Source organism: Pogoniulus pusillus, chromosome 23 (genome assembly GCF_015220805.1).
Source record: "Pogoniulus pusillus isolate bPogPus1 chromosome 23, bPogPus1.pri, whole genome shotgun sequence".
Taxonomy (NCBI): domain Eukaryota; kingdom Metazoa; phylum Chordata; class Aves; order Piciformes; family Lybiidae; genus Pogoniulus; species Pogoniulus pusillus.
The window spans coordinates 19,929,926-19,951,039 of NC_087286.1; the positions used below are offsets into that span (position 1 = coordinate 19,929,926).

Sequence of the window (21,114 nt, forward strand, 5' to 3'; positions counted from 1 at the left end):
TGAATGTCCCGAGGTTGGCCTGGGCACAGCTCTGCAGTCTGTTCAGCTCCCTCTGAATGGATCCCTGCCCTCTAGCAGTCAACTGTGCCACACAGCTTGGTGCCACCTGCACACTTGCTGAGGGTGTACCAATTCCTCTGTCCATGTCACTAAGAAAGATGTTACACAGCACTGGTGCCAGCACTTGCAGGTTATGGATACTCCATTATTGCAAGTATTCAAAGCCAGGCTGGAAGGGGCTTTGAGCAATCTGAGTGGAATGTGTCCCTCCCCATAGCAGTGGGGCTGGAACTAGATGATCTCTAAGATCCCTTCCAACCCAAACCATGCAATGAGTCTATAATTCTGTATGTACTTTGATAAAGAAAAACATTGTTAGGTTCTGAAAGCCTTCCACAGGTGTTACATCTCTGTGCTTCCATCACAGAACTTACACAATCAAAGAACTAACCAGAGTGGAAGAGACCTCCAAGATCATCCAGTCCAACCTAGCACCCAGCCCCAGCCAGTCAACCAGACCATGGCACTAAGTGCCCCAGACAGGCTTGGCTTCAACACCTCCAGGCACAGCAACTCCACCACCTCCCTGGGCAGCCCATTCCAATGCCAATCACTCTCTCTGGCAACAACTTCCTCCTAACATCCAGCCTAGACCTCCCCCAGCACAACTTGAGACTGTGTCCCCTTGTTCTGTTGCTGCTTGCCTGGCAGAAGAGCCCAACCCCACCTGGCTACAGCCTCCCTTCAGGTAGTTGTACACTGAAATGCTACTCCAAATGATTGCCAGTGCTGGACTTCTGGGAAGGGACAGACTTGAGCTCTCAGAAGCTCTCATGACAGCTCCTGACTGTGTGATGGTGCTGCACGGATCTCCAGATTCAGCCCATCTCCCTTATCTGCCCAGTGCACATCCAGCAAGGAGAGCTTCATCTGGGCAGATGCTGCTAACAACCCTCTGAAGCAACCTCTAGCACTGCAATGGGGGATGCAACTAGGAACAGATTTGGAGCAGATGACAAAGCTAGAACTTTGTAAGGGTGACTTTGCCATCAACTCCTGTGAGCTGCTGCATAAAGAGACAGTTTTCTAATCCAGACAACCAGTGCCAGGCAGCTCAACTCCTCTGTAGACCCTGCTAAGTAAGCTGGTATTGACAGTGCCCAGTAACTCCAGTACATATTCACATTCAGTGAGAGATTTACACCTTCCTGAGGAACCCAGCCTGTAAAATGAGGTGACTGATGTCTGCCTGCATCAGAGGGCTGCTCAGGAATTAATTACTGTTTGAGTTGTCCTGTGAAATGTCTAAGTACTGCAGCAGGGCTGAGGAATAAATTTTGCTCTAGGCAGCCTAACAGATTGTTTTCTCTGGACCCATATCAACCATGCTCACAGGCACTGCTGCTTCCAGAACAACTTCAGCACCCTCACTTTGAGCGCTGCTGGCTCAAAAGGAAGTAAGAAAGTTTTGCTTTCCCCTCTCAGCAGCATCAAGCTAAAACACAACAGAGTCTGCAGAACAATTAGATGTGATACTATCACAGCCTCATGAAGGCTTACTGCAGCAGTTGCTGTTTATCCTCACTGCATAGCACAAAAACTAGAAACTACGTCTCTGAGGTTGTTTACCCTCTGCAGATCTTGCCAAATCCGAAGATGATTTGATCTGGGGAATCAGTGATGGAAAACAACCCCAACCATTAGATCATTCAGACCACCTCTTTACTGATGCAAGGCTGCTCTCCTAAATCAATATTTTAGTGCTTCCTCTAGGTCAGTTGAAAATTTTCATGTAATGGCAAAGGGATTTAGCTGCATCCCTGGGAACTATTCCATAGCTGAAGAAATGCTGCAGGGAGGAAGGATTTGCTTTAGATTCAGCATACATTATTCCATTTAAACTTCCATTCCCTACATATGAATTAAACTCCAAAGTGTTATGACAAATATTTTCTCATTTCCCTCATGTTTACATCCTTCATAAATATGTAGACTGCTATAAACTCATCTCCACATTACTCATCATTGAATCAAAGCACTTTATACGTGTTTTAACATTCATCTTTACCCTAATTGTTGCAATCCTTTGAGCATTTCCTCTTGCTTTGTGAAAGAGTGCTGAAGGCAACAAACCAATCCCTAGCAGGAGGCCAAACAAATAAGGGCAAGGAAAATATGATTTCTGGATTTGGTATGGTAGGGAGAGGTCAAAGGGACCTCTTCAAGATACTCTTACAAATATTCTTATCATGAAAAGGAGGCAGAGTACCTTTTGCACTGCCCTGTGTCCAACAAGCAGACATGAAATTAGGCGTGGAGAGAATGAGGAAGGAAAATAGGCACAGTCTGCACAGATCTGAAGGGCAGCAGGAGCAACACACACACATCCCCTATGAGGCAGAGCACCCTGGGCATGAGGTTGTGCCCAGACTTTCTGCATGCCATGGCAAGGAGCAAACTCCTCAGGGAACTTCTACGGGTCCCTGCACTCTCAGTGATGGGGAACAGATGCAACAGCAAGGGAAAGAAAGAAAGAACCCGAGAGGTTTTAGTAATGAATTGCTCAAAACCTCTGCAAGCCACATCTGGCTACTCATAGAATCAAGCAGGTTGGAAGAGAGAGACCTCCAAGCTCATCCAGTCCAACCTAGCACCCAGCCCTATCCAGTCAACCAGACCATGGCATTAAGTGCCTCATCCAGTATTTTCTTGAACACTTCCAGGACGGTGACTCCACCACCTCCCTGGGCAGCCCATTCCAATGGCAAATCACCCTCTCTGTGAAGAACTTCCTCCTCACATCCAGACATGGCTCTTGGAACAGATCAGTGGTTTTAAAGTGCTTATACACAGAAACAATAAAACCATCATCAGTTTATACAGAGGCGTAGCTAGAAGCAGAGAGAAGAAATGAGTCCAAGAAGAGGACCTTCCACAGAATCTAATAGCTGGCCTGAGCAGCAGGCTGAGTCTTGCTGAAGGAATTGTGATCCCTGAGTTGTGGGTAGTTCTGTCAACAGGGCATAGCTGCTGCAAAATTCAGGTACTAGAGTCTGGTTGAGGTTGTCACCCAGAGGAGCTCCATGCACAGAACAGCTACAGCAACCTGCACAGACTTTGCACGCAGAGAGCATCACAGATATGCTCAGTGGACACCCTGTATGCAATCCCACTGCAAAACCAAGTCTGCAGTGGTCAGAATTAATGTGTACACATACCTAAAATGCAAATTATGAGGCAATTATCAAGCCCTAGAGGAGTGGACTGGGAAAGCAGAGGCATTTGCCATACTTCATCTCTACAGTACTCGTGTATCATCTTTGGTAGTATCAAAATGACTAAACCAAACAGTAATAAACCAACAAAAGCTCGTTCATGTTTGAAAGGCAAAAGGCTGCTGAAGAAGAATCCATGAAGCATTTATGAGTCACCACAAATTCTATGATTTCTGAGGAGACTTCTATGTGTCTTCCAAAAAAAGAGCTCAGCTTCACTTTATTAATTTATGGCTTTTAAAATAAGATGAGTTTGTTCTCAGTAATAGATGCCACTACCGCTTCAGTTGCTGAGCAAACAAATGGTTCTGGCAGAGCTGACAGGGAACACAATCGAAGTGGAGAGCTGGAAATCTGTCACAGTTCTCTGCAGTACCTCTGTGGAGAACAAAGTGTCAAAAACCTTCAGCCTGTGGCTTTTACTTGCAGCTATCTATCAGTCTTGATATGCTGCAGGAGGGATTGCTCTTCACCGCAAGAAAGGCAGTGCAATGATATCCTTCTGCAAGAGGACTTCTTGCCCTATCAATGGCTATACATAGCCCCAAACTGTTGCAGTCGTTGAAGAGAGTCCCATCCACTTATTGTCAATCAAGTCACTATTTGAGAGATGCTCAGGTTTCAGAAACAGTTCCACAGAAGCAATAAAAGCAGTGAAATGCAGCAGGCAACTATAAACCTGCTTCACTCAGGTGGTCCAGCAAGTGCTTGCTCTGAGCTTTAAGAGGAAAAGCAACAGGACACAAGAAGGAACAGCAGGAAATGCTGACTGAAAATCCTGATTACACTCTGTACAGATCAGATCCCTGCTTCAAACCAGCATCATAAATTCTGTCACACTACCAACTATACAGCCTAGGAGTCTGGCCACATTCCCAAGTGGCCAACAAAGTAGCCTCTAAGGCCACAGCACTGCACAAGTCCAAAGCCTGGATGTAAGGACTACCTTGGGGTAACTCAGTGTACCCTCTTCTGCACTGGCCTCTTCATTCTCTGAGTGCATCTCTGAGAACATGCAGCTTTACTACGCTTAATACAGCTCAGCTACTTCAGTACATTAACGCAAGAGAGATGCTCAAAACAAATGTGTACACTGAATGACAGAGAGCTCTCTGTATCAGAAATGGCTTTCCCAGATAGTTGAGACAGTCAGCACATCAACAAAGACCTTTTTTCTCCCCCGAGGCTGAATGAATTAAGCTACACGTTCTCAAATGTGCCCTAGCAGATATCCATCCATCCTCTGGTTAAATATGCCTTCAGGCTTTCTACTAACACAAGGGTGCCTGCTGGCATCACTCAGCTCCCAACATAGTCCTTTGTGCAGAAAATGGAAAGGGTACTTCCTTCTCACCAGTGGGCAAGAATGACAAAATTAAGACTGATCTCAGTGCAAGAGCCCCTACTTCCCCCTTGGTCATATTGGAGAACTGAGTCAACACACAGAAATACTTCTCCCCCTTGCCTCACACACGAGCTACTGAAAAGCCAAGAGCAACAGAAGGAGAAAAATGAGCATAAATACATTGCTATGTCTCAAGCATCTGCTTGCTCTAGTATTGAGATCAAATAACCTGTATAAAACTGTCCAAAATTCCCTGACCACCTCAGTGATCAGTCCTCTACTTTAGGACGTCTTTAGCCTAGGCTGGAGATCACTCTTTCTGTCATGAAGCATGGGCAAAAGCCAGTCCTCCTGCCTGAAGATATGAACTGTTGCAAGGAAAAGAACCCCTCTGCTCCCAGAGTGCCTAGAGAAACACTTAATAGCAAAGGGAGCAAGCCATTACAGCCGGAGAATCAACCAGGTTGGAAGAGACCTCCAAGCTCAGCCAGTTCAATCTAGCACCCAGCCCTAGCCAACCAACCAGACCATGGCACTAAGTGCCTGATCCAGGCTTTTCTTCAACACCTCCAGGCACAGCAACTCCACCACCTCCCTGGGCAGCCCATTCCAATGCCAATCACTCTCTCTGCCAACAACTTCCTCCTAACATCCAGCCTAGACCTCCCCTGCCACAACCTGAGACTGTGTCCCCTTGTTCTGTTGCTGCTTGCCTGGGAGAAGAGCCCAACCCCACCTGGCTACAGCCTCCCTTCAGGTAGTGTAGAAGGCAGAGAAACCTTCAAATCCCACTGGTGAGGAAGTGATTTGTAGCACTAAAAACGTGTGAGATGTGAGCTCTTCTTTTCTGTTAGCATTTTGTCAGTGCTTTGAATACAAGCAATAAAAAGTACCTTTTTTTGGCATAGGAAACTGGTTTTGCTGAATACAAGCTGCATTTCAGCTTCTCCCCATTAATACTTTTGGGAACACTAAACTGTTTACAGCTTTCCTCCTTTTTTTTCTTCTGCTTGGAAGGAAAAGCTGAGATTCTATTTAGGAACTTAAGCTGGGGGACCACACTCCAGTTCCTGTATCCAACAGGGGCATCTGGACCCTGTACTTTAACAAATCCCAGCACTCCAGGAGGAAGATCAGTGTGATTTTATAAAACCAGTCAAAGGCAAAACACTGGCTCCCTGTCATTGGTTTGTTAGTGCTGAGAAGTTCATTCTGTGGGAGCCAAACACATGCTGGTGAAGCTCATGTGGGCACTGTCAGGAAATAACACAGGATTAGGCTGTGGAAGGAAGAAACCCCTGCACCCTGGAGGTAAATAATGCAAAATCAGAGAAGCTGCTCATGTTGTCCCTGAACAGGCGAGCTGGACTGCAGTGCTGTTCTTCTCCTAACACCTCTCTTTGTCATTAGTCACTTAATAACAAGCTGAAACTCATTTAAACAAGAACTGAATATATGCAGCTCTACAAGCAATGCACCTAAGACCCTGTGCCACATGCCTTGTTAAATGAGATGCTTTCACCCAGAAGACCCTCAGCATCTCACTCTTGACCTATTAAAGTTGATGGAGGTCTTCCAGAGACATTAAGTGGGCCAAGGTTTTACTCCAGAAACCACAGATCTCATCATTCATGATGCAAATGCCAACTAGAAATGCTAAAGTGAACTCTGCAGGGCATGCTAACAGTGATGACAAAGAGCTCTTAGCACAGCATCAGCAAGACTGACCTCCAGGCAGAGCTGCAGCCAGCCCCTGGAATGAGAGTCACAGGTGAAAAGCCATTGCCCAGACAAGTGAAACAAAACAAGTTTTAAACACACAAGATGCTCAGAGGGCTGCAGCAGCTCTGCTATGAGGACAGGCTACAAGAGCTGGGGCTCTGCAGCCTGGAGAAGAGAAGGCTTCGAGGAGACCTCATAGTAGCCTTCCAATATCTGAAGGGGGCTACAGGAAGGCTGGGAAGGGACTATTGACAAGAGGAGATTCACACTAGATCTTAGGAAAGAGTTCTTTGCAGTGAGGGTGGTGAGCCACTGGCACAGGTTGCCCTGTCCAGGTGCCCCATCCAGGCTTCAACACCTCCAGCCACAGAGACTCCACCACCTCCCTGGGCAGCTCATTCCAATGCCAATCACTTTCTCTGCCAGGAACTTCCTCCTAACATCCAGTCTAGACCTCCCCCAGCACAGCTTGAGGCTGTGTCCCCTTCTTCTGTTGCTGGCTGCCTGGCAGAAGAGCCCAACCCCACCTGGCTACAGCCTCCCTTCAGGTAGCTGCAGACAGCAATGAGCTCTGCCCTGAGCTTCCTCTGCTGCAGGCTGCACTCCCCCAGCTTCCTCAGCCTCTCCTCACAGGGCTGTGCTCCAGGACCCTCACCAGCTTCATTGCCCTTCTCTGGACATGTTCCAGTACCTCAACACCTCTCTTGAATGGAGGAGCCCAGAACTGGATACAGCACTCAAGGTGTGGCCTGAGCAGTGTTGCAAGGTTTGCAAGTGTGTGTAAATTCCTACATCCAGTTTACCTTTAACAGCTTTACTGCAGCTGGGAGTCCCTTACTGACCATGGCAAATAAGCAGTGACAGACACTTACACATGTAGTAAATGAAGTAGTTCCCACTCTGAACCAATACACCAGATAGTACCAGTTCAGTGCAATTAGAAACAGCACAAGAGTTAGAGCAGTACACAGCAATGCCTGCAATCTACATTCCTACTGATTTACAGTTTGTTTCCCAACACAGAGGACAGGCCCTCAATTACCAAGATGAGCTGAAGCAAACCTGGCTTAGCAAGGAAGACCTCCGCAGCACTAATTGCCATGCCTAAGTACCCACTAAAATGTTTCCCATTATTACCATTCTGACTCAATCAATGCAGTTTGTTTTCAGCCATCCTCAGCAGAAACATGCATCACAAACACAGCAGCAGCACCTCCTCAACATGGACATTTGGAAGTTTTCACTTTCATAACCAAAAGTAATGTGATTGATGCAACTTAAAGCGCAGTTGGTTGATGCTTAATAGTGGTTGATGCTTAATAGTTTTCTGGTTTCTGCTGCTTGAGCCCTTCCCAAGCAAGTCCTTTCAGTGTGGCTCAGACCTGAGCCATCATTCTTGAGGGTAAAACAACAGAACCTCCTGACTCAGCCATGGGAAGTCTTTGACATCAGGAGAGTTGAGGTGGAGATGGCCAAATCTTTCATCGACCATGGGGACTACAAGATGCATAAATTACTACAGCTCCTTACCTGAGAACAAAGGGAACTGAAGGGCAGGAGTCAATCCCACCTGAAGTAGTGGTCTTGTGAGCTGCTATCCAAATTCCTCCCTCCTCCTGCTTTCCTCCACCAGCTGATCAAAAAGCCATCAAAGGTTAGGAGAGGAAGAAGCAAAGGGAGGACTACCTAATAAAACCAGAGATCCTAAACCCTCTGCTGCCCTGTGCCAACTCAGTATGCAGTTCTCCCAACTCACCTCCCACCTCTGTACCTCAGAATCCGGGGGTCTCAGTCACCTTGTGCCTCCCAGTCCTCCACTCCTACCTGCCAGCACTAACCAGATCATCATCGGGCAGGTCCCCGCTGCTCGTGTTGTGGGAGGGCTGTTCCAGCTCTCCCTGAGCAGGCATCCAAGGGTGCTGCAGGCTCATTCTCCACTGCAGGAAGGAGGAGGTGTTCAGCCCAGGGGCCAGAGGCTGCCCAAGCCCTTCCTTGCCAGCCTGTGCTGAAGGTCATCTGAAGACTTTCAGATGCCTCCTCCCTCTTTCCCACTGTTCCCCCAGCCATCCTTCTCCCATTAGTGTTGGCTGCACAGGATGAGAAATGAAAGGGTGGAAGGGATGCTGACTGATGGGCTTTTGCTCTCATTAGTCTCCTGTTAAAAGCTACAAGAAAGACAGGCAGAAAAGAAGCCATTGAGCAATTATCTGAGATGCATGCTCCCTTCCTAAATCCATCTTCACTCATTCAGAACTTGTGCCATAAGCATTTACTATGTGCCTATGCTTTCTTGGTCAGAACAGGCAGAGCCCCTGCACGTTGTTAGGACACAGCATGACCCAGAGTTTCAGCCCTGCACACTGCAAAGAAGAAATGGCATCCTTCAAAAAGCTTTAAAGCTAGACCATATTGCTACCTGATGGATGTGTTACTGAGAGCAATGAGAATACATGAGGATACACTGTCTTGAACTTGCACTCATAGCCTGTGCCTCAGCACTGAAACTGCCACTCAAGGGAGGGTGAAAGCCTTAGGATTGCAAGAGTGGATATCCATCCTTGTTAACAAGTTTAAACATTTCAGCCTTGCTGCTTTGGGGGCTGGGAGGTCAGCCTACAATTCCTCAAAGTGAGGATGTATTTTACAAGCACTACAATAAGACTTTCTTTTTACACCTCAGTCCCTGTGCATACTAACACAAGCCACCTAAACCACTACTTATGAAGTAGCAAGACAAGGAGAAATGCTCCAGGATCAGTGTTTCCATACCAATTTATGGCTTAAAATACACAGATTAGGAAATAGGAAACTACAGCCTCCTGATGGAATCAGTGAAAATTCCAGCTGTTGTTCCCAAAGAGAACAAATTGCTTCAGCCCTCCTTCATAAGCATTTTCCAGAGTATATTATAGAGATTTTTTTCCAGTTAAGGCACACTTACTCCATACATCACTTCAAATACTTGGCATGGAAGACTACAACAGGGTTTTACAGTTGTCATACTCTATTGGTCCAAAAATCCATTAAAAATATATGATGCTTAAATACTTGCAGGTATGATGGATCACAATGGAGTGCACTATTGAGTAAATAATGTGCACTCTACGTAGCTTCTAAAGAGAGGTTTACACAAGAGACTGGCTGCATTTCAAGTAGCCATTATACACTTTCATATCAATTTTTGTGTCTCCATGAGGATCACTTCACTTTGCCATTACTCACAAAGCCTGGCACAGTGTTCCTTCCTCCCCAGCTTGGTGCAACTGCTAACCAAACACCTCTGCATCATTAACAACCGTTACTAATGAGCTCTCGGAACAGCTCAGTATGTAAGTTAAACACAGAATCATAGCCTCAGCCAGGTTGGAAGAGACCTCCAAGCTCAGCCAGTCCAACCTAGCACCCAGCCCTAGACAATCAACCAGACCATGGCACTAAGTGCCTCAGCCAGGCTTTGCTTCAACACCTCCAGGGACAGAGACTCCACCACCTCCCTGGGCAGCCCATTCCAATGCCAATCACTCTCTCTGACAACAACTTCCTCCTGACATCCATCCTGAACCTCCCCTGGCACAGCTTGAGACTGTGTCCCCTTGTTCTGTTGCTGCTTGCCTGGATGAAGAGCCCAATCCCACCTGGCTACAGCCTCCCACCAGGTAGCTGTAGACAGCAGTGAGATCTGCCCTGAGCCTCCTCTTCTCCAGCTGCACACCCCCAGCTCCCTCAGCCTCTCCTCACAGGGCTGTGCTCCAGGCCCCTCACCAGCTTTGTCACCCTATATGCCACCACTTTGGAGAGCTGCATGAAGCAGAGGTCAGCTCAAGAATTAATTGAAAACAATGAGAGGTTTCCCATGGATGTCAGAAACCACTGGAGAAAGAGAAGTGAAGCTTCCCCAGCTTTTGCTGAAGGACATTCCATTTTGTACTCAAAAATACTGCCACTTCTCCAGCAATGCTATCTTCAGATGTATATAATGTTGCAAAAATATCCTCAAAGCTTCATAATTTACTAAACAGTTCCTACATCCAGTTCTTATTAATATGTTTTTAAAAGAGGAGTAGATAATTAACAGTATGAGTCAGATCCTCAAGCAGGCATAGATCATCATAGCTCCACTGGTTTCAATTTATACAGCCTGTGAAGAAAAAAAAAGCTCTCTATACCTTTCTGGAATCACAAAGTGAATTCATCATCCCCAAATAATTAAGGATTTAATTTAATTATCTGTTAATCTCTTCATTTTATGACTGGATTCTGAAGGATGGCGAGAACTATGGAGAGATATTGCCAGGGATGTTAATGATAAGTACAGTGTAAATCATCATTTTGATATATCCATAAATACTGAGCAAGTTAATGCTGAGAGTTAAGTGGAGGAAGGGAGTGTGTGCCATATCAGAGACTTATAATCTCCTGCATCAATATATTATGGCTTATTAGAAATGCACACTCTGCCCAATAAAAGGTCTACCCTTTTGGGTTTAATTCCGGTCATAAAAGCCCTCTTTGAGATTCTGACATCCTTCTGTACAGATGAGTTTGAAGCAGGAAAAAAGAAACAGCAGCATTGAAAGCATTCTTCAGCATGAGAGTGGGGAGAGGCTGGAATGGTTTCCCAGGGAGGTGGTTGATGCCTCATCCCTGGAGGGGCTTAAGGCCAGGCTGGCTGAGGCTGTGGACAGCCTGCTCTAGGGTAGGGTGTCCCTGGGTATGGCAGGGGGGTTGGAACTGGCTGATCCTTGTGGTCCCTTCCAACTCTGACTGAATCTAGGATTCTATTCTGGGGTTGTTTAGCCTGGAGAAGAGGAGGCTTTGGGGTGACCTCATTGCTGTCTACAACTACCTGAAGGGACACTGTAGCCAGGTAGGGGGTGGCCTCTTCTCCCAGGCAACCAGCAATAGAACAAGGGGACACAGTCTCAAGTTGTGCCATGGGAAGTATAGGCTGGATGTTAGGAGGAAGTTCTTCACAGAGAGAGTGATTGGCATTGGAATGGGCTGCCCAGGGAGGTGTTCAAGAAAAGACTGGATGAGGCACTTAGTGCCATGGTCTGGTTGACTGGCTAGGGGTGGGGGATAGGTTGGACTGGATGATCTTGGAGGTCTCTTCCAACCTGGCTGATTCTATGATTCTATGCTTCTATGCAGAAATGTGATTTTGAGCTATATTACTCTGAAATATCAGGTACCCAAATGATGGAATAGAAGGAAATGCTTCAGGGATACAACAGAAAACCTGTCAATTAAAGGATGCTTAACAGCCTGCAGTAGAATCGCTTTTACAAACCGGAGGTAAAGGACAAAACATTCAGCTGCACGGTGAAACACTCAGCTATATGCAAATAAAATATTCCTATCCAAGAAGGACATTTTGCTTCTTAAAACTAAACTGCTCCCTAAGTCCATTTAAGCACCACGCTTTGACTGTGGTGATTATCTCCTGTCACTTAATGTGATAGAAGATCTACTTAGGCTTAATGGGTATGTTTTAATTTCTAAGGGAACTGCGCCTCTTTGCAGAAATGAAACTTGGGTGATGATTAAAACACAATTTTCACTCAGGCAATAACACTTCTCAGCAAACAAAACCCTACGCAGAGACATTGCCTCCATCTGAAGACAGACTCAAAGATAGGGAACTCCTCTACTGTTCAATGCCCTGACTGAAAGTTGCTGGGATTGAGGGAATCAATCACTTCTCATCGCCGATGCAATCGCGGCTCACAGCTACTTTTAAATACTCAAGGCAACACTACCAGAAAGCAAGTTAACAGATCAGGGGGAAACCACACATTAACTAATAATACATCACACTAATAACACAATTAACTGACAAGACAAACCAATTCATGGATACTAATAATACATAATACTAACAACACATTTAACCAGTAGCACAAACCAATCTACATACACTAATAACACATTTAACTAATTACACAAACCAATCTATGTAGACTAATAATAAATAATACTAATAACACATTTAACTAATAACACAAACCAATCTATGTAGACTAATAACACATTTAACTGACAATACAAACCAATCTATGTAGACTAATAACACATTTAACTAGTAGCACAAACCAATTGATGTATACTAATAACGCATTTAACTGATTACACAAACCAATTTATGTAGACTAATAATAAATAATACTAATAACACATTTAACTAGTAGCACAAACCAATCTATGTATACTAATAACACATTTAACTGACAATACAAACCAATCTATGTAGACTAATAATAAATAATACTAATAACACATTTAACTAGTAGCACAAACCAATTGATGTATACTAATAACACATTTAACTAATAACACAAACCAATCTATGTGGACTAATAATACATAACACTAATAACACATTTAACTAGTAGCACAAACCAATCTATATACTAATAACACATTTAACTGACAATACAAACCAATCTATGTAGACTAATAATACATAACACTAATAACACATTTAACTAGTAGCACAAACCAATCTATGTATACTAATAACACATTTAACTAATAATAGAAACCAATCTATGTATAATAATAAATAATACTAATAACACATTTAACTGATAACACAAATCAATCTACATATACTAATATCACATTTAACTAATAACACATTTAACTAGTAGCACAAACCAATCTACATATACTAATAATACATAATACTAATAACATTTAACTAATAACACAAACCAGTCTATGTATACTAATAATCCACAATACTACTAACACCTTTAACTGATAACACAAACTAATCTATGTATACTAATAATACATAATACTAATAACACCTGTAACTGATAACACAAATCAATCTATGTATACTACTAACACCTGTAACTGATAACACAAACCAATCTACGCTGCTTAATTAACTGCTGCCAAAGCCCCATTTTCTGAAAGCATCCAAGCAAATCTATTCAACAACTTTAAAACTGCCTCTCAAATGACTGCTACTGGTATCATATAATGTCAGGGAAAACTGACCCTAAATGTCTCAAGAAAACTCAGAGGAAAAAAAATAAAGCCAGTCTCTGAGGTGTCAGAGAGATGCTCCTTTTACTTGTTGCAGCAAATTAATGCCATGTTTGGTAAAGAATCATAATCATCTGTTCGGTTTCTCTGTGGTCATATTTCCAACCTACAACAGATGCAGTTGTTTATAAATAAACATGCCCTGATACTACTCTTTAATTCATTTGACCACCACATTAGATTCCAGTGCTACACAGGCTTTGGGCAAGTCCCATGCAGATCAGCTCTACAATATATCATAGCTTGAAAATACAGCCTAAGAGGACAAGAAAACACAGCCTAAGAGGACAAGAAAATGCAGCCTAAGAGGACAAGAAAATACAGCCTAAGAGGACAAGAAAAATACAGCCTAAGAGGACAAGAAAATACAGCCCAAGAGGACAAGAAAATGCAGCCTAAGAGGACAAGAAAAATACAGCCTAAGAGGATAAGAAAATACAGCCCAAGAGGACAAGAAAATGCAGCCTAAGAGGACAAGAAAATGCAGCCTAAGAGGACAAGAAAATGCAGCCTAAGAGGACAAGAAAATGCAGCCTAAGAGGACAAGAGGCTTTTCTTTTCTTTTCTTTTCTTTTGGGTTTGGGTTTTTGGCAATACTTTCTTTATGTTCCTCCACCATCAAATAGCTTAGTTTCCTCAAGAGTTTTTCCTGCATAGATGCTGGTCTTCTTTCCAATTCCCCACAACTTTTCTCCAAGCCACATTAACCTGAATGTTTAAAGTCTCCAGAAACCTGCAAAGATGCAACTAAGACGCAAAACAACAAACACACAGTGACATCCTGCAATGAAAACTCAGACCAGATACCAGGCATGCAGCAGGACAGGCTCTCCTCAAACACCAACACTCTCTTCTTGTCATCTCTCTGCTAGAGCACAGCCTAATGCAGATTTTCACTCCTCAAACACCAACACTCTCTGCTTGTCATCTCTCTGCTAGAGCACAGACTAATGCAGATTTTTCACTCACCCTCCAGAATTTTTTTAATCTCTTCACTGTGGACAATTTGGATTTGTTCATCACTGATGTCTGCAGGTCAGATACGTATCCTGTGTGGCTGTAAATGTATCCTACAACCAGTCGAGTGCCTAAAACAGTGGAGTGATAGAGATTCTTGAAAACAGAGGCACTCTCTGGCTTTTAATGCTGCTCCCAAGAACCACACAGTTCACAGCTCAGCATAAAGTAACCAATAGCTGAACATGACATCAAAAAAAAACCAACAGAATCCCTCCTTTGAGAGCATAGAGGGAGAAGTCTTGAGCCATCCAATACTTGATGTAGGTCAGTGAAAAAAAAAAGAAAGAGAAAGGATGATACTGTGTCAGCCATCCAACTTTAAGAAGCCTTGTGAGCTGACAGCCATGGCACTTTAAAGCACTGTCATGATGAGTCTTTACAACGGGATTGTTTTAATCCTCTATCACAAAACCTGGCAGCTACTTAGGAAGCGTGGAAGTTTGCATCACACAGCAAAAATGTCTGCAGTGGGATGATGCTGAGAAATACCTCATGCAGTCTTTTCTGCTTTAGTTATTCTGTGCAGTTCTGGGCCCCTCGATTCAAGAGAGATGTTGAGGTGCTGGAAGAGGTCTGCAGAAGGGCAATGAAGCTGGTGAGGGGCCTGGAGCACAGTCCTGTGAGGAGAGGCTGAGGGAGCTGGGGGTGAGCAGCCTGCAGAAGAGGAGGATCAGGGCAGAGCTCATTGCTGTCTGCAACTGCCAGAAGGGAAGTTGTAGCCAGCTGAGGTTGGTCTCTTCTCCCAGGCAAGCAGCAACAAAACCAGGGGACACAGTCTCAAGCTGTGCCAGGGGAGGTCTAGGCTGGATGTTAGGAGGAAGTTGTTGTCAGAGAGAGTGATTGGCATTGGAATGGGCTGCCCAGGGAGGTGGTGGAGTCTCTGTGCCTGGAGGTGTTGAAGCCAAGCCTGGCTGGGGCACTTAGTGCCATGGTCTGGTTGCTTGGCTAGGGCTGGGTGCTAGGTTGGACTGGATGAGCTTGGAGGTCTCTTCCAACCTGGTTGATTCTGCGACTCTATGAGATATAAAGGGATTGATCTGCTTATTTCTGAAGGGAGGGAAAGAGGAGGTAGGAGGTTTGGGTCTGGAGCCTCCTGGGCACTCTGCTCTGGGAGGGGTATTGTGTTTCTGTATTACTTTTAACTTGTATGTGACTCTAAATATTTGTGTATGTATCTGCTGGTAAACTGTGCTAAGCTGTAAATACAGCTTCATTCCTTAACTTCCAGCTGGCTGAGTCTAGTCTGGGTGATTTCATTGTGCATGGGGGTGGGTAACTCCCAAACCATCACAGATACTTTGGCAGCCCTTATGGAAGTCCCCCTCTTTTCTCTCTGCTAGACAAAAGTGCTGTGGGTCTGAAGGTGCCAGGTTCTGCTCATCCAAGGTTTCATTACTTACACAGTACAGCAAAATCCTTCTGGAGATGTGCACTCTCCAGTAACTGAAGAGCTGACCCAAGCTTTCTAATGGTTATGAGATGTTCAGTAAATGCAAAGCTGCTCCACCAGGAGCATTCCCATCTATTTTAATGGCAGCAGAATCTGTCCTTTGTTTAATAAAGGGGGGAAAAAAAGTGACTCATGTCTCATTTTTATCTAACAGGACTAGCTCTACCTCATTACAGTTCTGCAAGCACTTCATCCTCTCTTATTAATCAGCTTCTCAATTAACTAACAACAGCATTCCAAGCTTTCATTTTTCAGACTTAATTTTAAGTCTGACAGAGTGCTCTTGATCTGCCTGCCACGGAAAAGACAGAAGAATATCTCCTATTCCTGAGTGTTTATTGTAAGGTAGAGCAGGTTGTGATTAGTCAGATGGAAGAGAACATCTAGAAACACTTCTTGATGCTATGCTGAACTAGCACTGGGGCACCAAGCACTTGGAGTGAAGTTAAATGGAGACCAGAGCTGTTATAGGAGCAAACACGCTGACTGCAACGGGAGCAAACGCACTGACTGCAGGTACCATTCCTGCCACCCCACACACTGTACCTCTGACCAAAATGAGACTGAGAGCCTTAGGCTAACACATGCCTGCCTGCTAAGTGCTGGGTCAGTATCTGAAGGGGGCCTACAAAAAAGCTGGGGAAGGACTTTTCAGGCTATCAGGGAGTGGCAGGGACTAGGGGGAATGGAGCGATGCTGGAGTTGGGAAGGTTCAGGCTGGAGGTGAGGAGGAAGTTGTTCAGCATGAGAGTGGGGAGAGCCTGGAATGGGTTGCCCAGGAAGGTGGCTGAGGGCCTGTCCCTGGAGGTGTTTAAAGCCAGGCTGGATGAGGCTCTGGCCAGCCTGCTCTAGGGTAGGGTTTCCCTGCCCATGGCAGGGGAGTTGGAACTGGATAATGCTTGTGGCCCCTTCCAACCCTGACTGATTCTATGATTCTATCTTAGGCCACTCTCCTCTTTCCTCTCTTTGCCTATGCACCTACAACTGAAGGTGCATTTTCCCAGGGCTTCACAAAAGAAAATGGAGCCATTCCTTGAAATGGTTCCTCTAAGCAGTAGAAGAATCTGCTTTGTATTTTCTTTGTCCTCAGACAATGGACATGAGCTGCTGACGATGCACAGTATGATAAATGAGACTGTCCATGACATTCCTTTTGCTTGGCATGATCAGGGCTTATAAATAACACTGCATAAACAACCTTGGGGTCAAGCCAAACACACCTCTACCTTGTGGCTTTCTTCTTTGTGTTTTCATTGTCATAGTTAGAAGCCAAGAAAAAATATTTCATCTGAATTAAACCTAATCTAAAGTAATTCAAAATGCTTTCACTAATTTAAGGGCTTCTGACATTGCCATGTGCTTGAAAGTGTTTTCCAGCACATTTGCACTACGGTGCAAACACCTGATGCTGCAGTGACAGCTAGATGTTGTGTCTAGCCTTGTGAACAGACCCTTGTGACTCATGGTTAGAAGCCTGAAGTGAAAAATTTTCATAGCTAGACCTTTTCCCATCCCTCCACCCTGAGTTGCTTCTTCTTGTTCCAGAAGTTGACAGCAGCTTTTGGCCAAAACCCAGAAAACTAAACCATTCTGTGATTCTACAATCCACACACTGTGCTACAGAAACATGAAGGGAAGGGGAAAAGTCCTTCCTCATATACGAGTGTGCACACTCACAGGCACAGAGCCTTTGGAGGAAGCAGCATCTATTGTTTAGTCATTCAAAGCCATGCTCAGTGGCTGATTTCCAATCTGCAAGAGATGTAGGAGAGAAGCCTTGAAAGCAGCATGTGCTCTGGGTGGAACGAAACACTCTGAGACAGCCTGCCATCACCACTGTCTGTCACAAAATGCCCCACTTGTTAGAGATGTTACACCTTTCTGCAAGCACTGTCTTCATCAAGTGCAGCTACACAGATTGCAGAGCTCCAGTAGGAGGCGTTTAATAGGGCATCCTGCCCTGCTTTGCATATGTTCTGCATCTCAGCATATATTGAAGCATAGAATCAAGCAGGTTGGAAGAGACCTCTAAGATCATCCAGGCTAACTTAGCACCCAGCCCTAGCCAATCAACCAGTCCATGGCACTAAGTGCCTCAGCCAGGCTTTGTTTGAACACCTCCAGGCACGGTGACTCCATCACCTCCCTGGGCAGCCCATTCCAATGCCAATCACTCTCGCTGATGACATCATCACTGGGCAGTCTATGCCAGCTTCTACACCTAGACAGCTAATTGTTAAAGCCCATTATATCCTATGCTATGCCAGCACAAGACCTAAGGATAGATTTTTCCCTCCTTGTAATTCCTCCTGAGATAAATAAAAGCTGTCACAGCATGTCCTTGCGAGGGAAGGCATCAAACAATGACTTCTACACCTCACAGATTAATTTCCCATTCACGGTGCAGTATTCATTCTCCGACCTCATAATGTGTTCTTTTATAGAGGCACTTTTAGTTTCTCTCCCTTCTTAAGTGCAGATAACAATTCCTACACGGGATTTAATGGTGTGATTCTCTTGGAAGGAGCCTGCTTTGTCTTTCTCTATGATGTTGCTCTCTGTCAGTGGCTGGTGATACAACCTTGTGCAGCTTTCTGCTTTTGCTTATAGCTCCTGTGTAGCCCTAGGTTGTTTGGAACCACAGTGGGTTTCCAGTCCTGGTAGTCTTTCCATTAGAGTTGCTAAGCCACCTAGAGTCTCCAACTATAGAATCTTAGAATGGTTTAGGTTGGAAGGGACCTCAAAGCTCAGACAGTTCCAAACCCCTGCCATAGGCAGGGACACCTCCCACTAGAACAGGTTGCTCAAGGCTTCATTCAACCTGGCCTTGAACACCTCCAGAGAGGTTGTGGAGCACAACCTGTGCTCCACAACCTCCCTGGGCAACTTGTGCCAGTGTCTCACCACTCTCACTGCAAACAACCCTTTCCTAACATCCACATTCAATCTCCTCTCTGCCACTTCAAACCCATTCCTCCTCATCCTGTCATCACAAGACCTTGTCAATAGTCCTTCCACAGCCTCCCTGTAGCCCCCTTCAGATACTGGAAGGCCACTCCAAGGTCTCCTCAAAGCCTTCTCTTCTCCAGGCTGCACAGCCCCAGCTCCTGTAGCCTGTCCTCATAGCAGAGCTGCTGCAGCCCTCTGAGCATCTTCATGGCCCTCCTCTGGACTGGCCCCAACAGTTCCATGTCTTTCTTGTGCTGAGGGCTCCAGAACTGCACACAGGACTCCAGGTGGGAGTCAAAAACTTACAAAATGAAATACCAACACAACAGACTTAAAGGAAACACACAATAAGCTAGTTCCTACCCCTAAGAACATAACCTGCATTTTAGATAACCAAATATTGCATTATTAACCAGAAACAGGGAGCAGTTAGGACAGACAGGGACGTAGTGACTTTGGCAGATACAACATTTGGAGAAGGCAGGTAACTCTGTACATCCACTGGTTGTGCAAACAGCCCTCCAGGGCTTTTTTACCTCCTTTAAAGGACAAACACTACCTCTGTTCAGACAGATCTTTCATCTGAAGCCTCCACCAAGGTGACCAATTAATGTTAATCCAGAGGGCATTTTGTGTGATCAACCATTAGTGATGCAATCAACCCATTCATGGCCCTCTACTGCTAACACCTTTTGGTCATTATGAAGACAGATCATCTGGGCTGCTGGTTAGAAGTAAAAATCTCCTTATCCCACCCCCATTATCATCTAAACTCTTAGATGCAATTACTGCCAGGCGATAAGGGAGACTAAGGAGAGGGGAGGACTGAAATATGTCCCCAGGTGCCTTAACTGGTTTGGATCTCAGTTCTTGAGCAGCCCTTATCATTCTAAAAACATTAGCTCTGCTACCAAAGGAGGAACAGACAGCAGCAGTGTAGATGTCTTCATCTGAGCTGCTCAGCCTGGGCTCCTTCTGCAGGCAATGCAGTTCAGTCATGGGAGTCACTGCCTCCTAAGGCAGACATCCAAACCTGGTCAGAGGATGCAGGATGTTGAAGTGCTGGCAGTATCAGGAGCAGTGTGGCCAGCAGGGCAAGTGAGGTTATTCTGCCCCTGTACTCAGCACTGCTCAGGCCACCCCTTGAGTGCTGTGTCCAGTTCTGGGCTCCTCCATCCAAGAGAGATGTTGAGGTGCTGGAACTGCATCCATCACTAGGTAAATGCAGTTTGCTGCATTCCTTTACTTTGGGGTGGGTTTATAGCAATAAGGCAGTGCATGGAGTGGAGAGACACAAAACTGCATCATAGAATCACAGAATCAGCCAGGCTGGAAGAGACCTCCAACATCATCCAGTCCAACCTAGCACCCAGCCCTAGCCAAGCTACCAGACCATGGCACTAAGTGTCCCAGCCAGGCTTGGCTTCAACATCTACAGGGACAGAGACTCCACCACCTCCCTGAGCAGCCCATTCCAATGCCAATCACTCTCTCTGCCATCAACTTCCTCCTGACATCCAGCCTAGACCTCCCCTGGCACAACTTGAGACTGTGTCCCCTTGTTCTGTTGCTGGTTGCCTGGCAGAAGAGCCCAACCCCACCTGGCACTATCAAGGGCTGCCAGACATGCAGCTGTACTTCCCAGTTGGTGCTGCAGAGGTACATCAGGGCGCAGTCTGGAGCAACTAGAGGCAAATCCTACCCTTGCAACTGACAACCAGAGCCTGGAGATGCCAAGCAAGAGTCCTGCCATTTCTGTACACCTCATGAAGGAGGGACTGATTACCAAGAGAGCTCAGAGTGGGCATATTATCTTGCTGAAATGCCTCTCTTCCAGCCCAACCCTCACATCTGTCTGGCCTCTCTTCCAGAATAAGCATTTGCCAGAATTGTTTTTTCTGCTTCACAATAGAGACCAATTGGATTAAGCTCAGTCTTGTGAGAGTGCATCTGCACAGGCAGTCGTGGGCAGAGGAATGGCATCCAAGAGACTGTTTATCTCAGAAATGTCACTTGGAGACTTCCTGTGTGTTACCTGAATAGCCAAGTCTCTGATTTGCACTGAATTGAATATTTTGACTGCATTATTTCACATAAAGTATTACAGCAGCTTGAGATAAAGGCCTGAACAAGTAGCCCCACACAGTTGGTGCACAGACTCCATAGCAAGCCCACAAATCAGCTGCTGCAGCAGTAGAAACACCTGGGGACAGGGAAGGAGCAGAGTATGCACAGACACAGAGCCTGTGTTTGGCAAAAGGAAACATTCCCAGTGAGGGATATGGAAAATTCAGTGC

At 45.3% G+C, this 21,114-nt stretch overlaps 1 protein-coding gene across 5 annotated transcripts in view; it reads right to left on the reverse strand.

Moving 5' to 3' along the window:
- DPP6 (dipeptidyl peptidase like 6) overlaps positions 1 to 21,114 on the reverse strand; it is a 547,256-nt gene that overhangs the window by 317,545 nt on the left and 208,597 nt on the right. Inside the window, exon 1 of one of the 5 annotated variants that reach the window (XM_064162832.1) lies at positions 14,368 to 14,486. The exons of the other annotated variants lie outside the window; for them this stretch is intronic. Within the exon in view, the coding sequence (XP_064018902.1) occupies positions 14,368 to 14,418 (51 nt within the window). The 5' untranslated portion in view covers positions 14,419 to 14,486. Of the gene's footprint in view, positions 1 to 14,367; positions 14,487 to 21,114 lie in introns of those variants that run through there. 5 annotated transcript variants of the gene reach the window in all.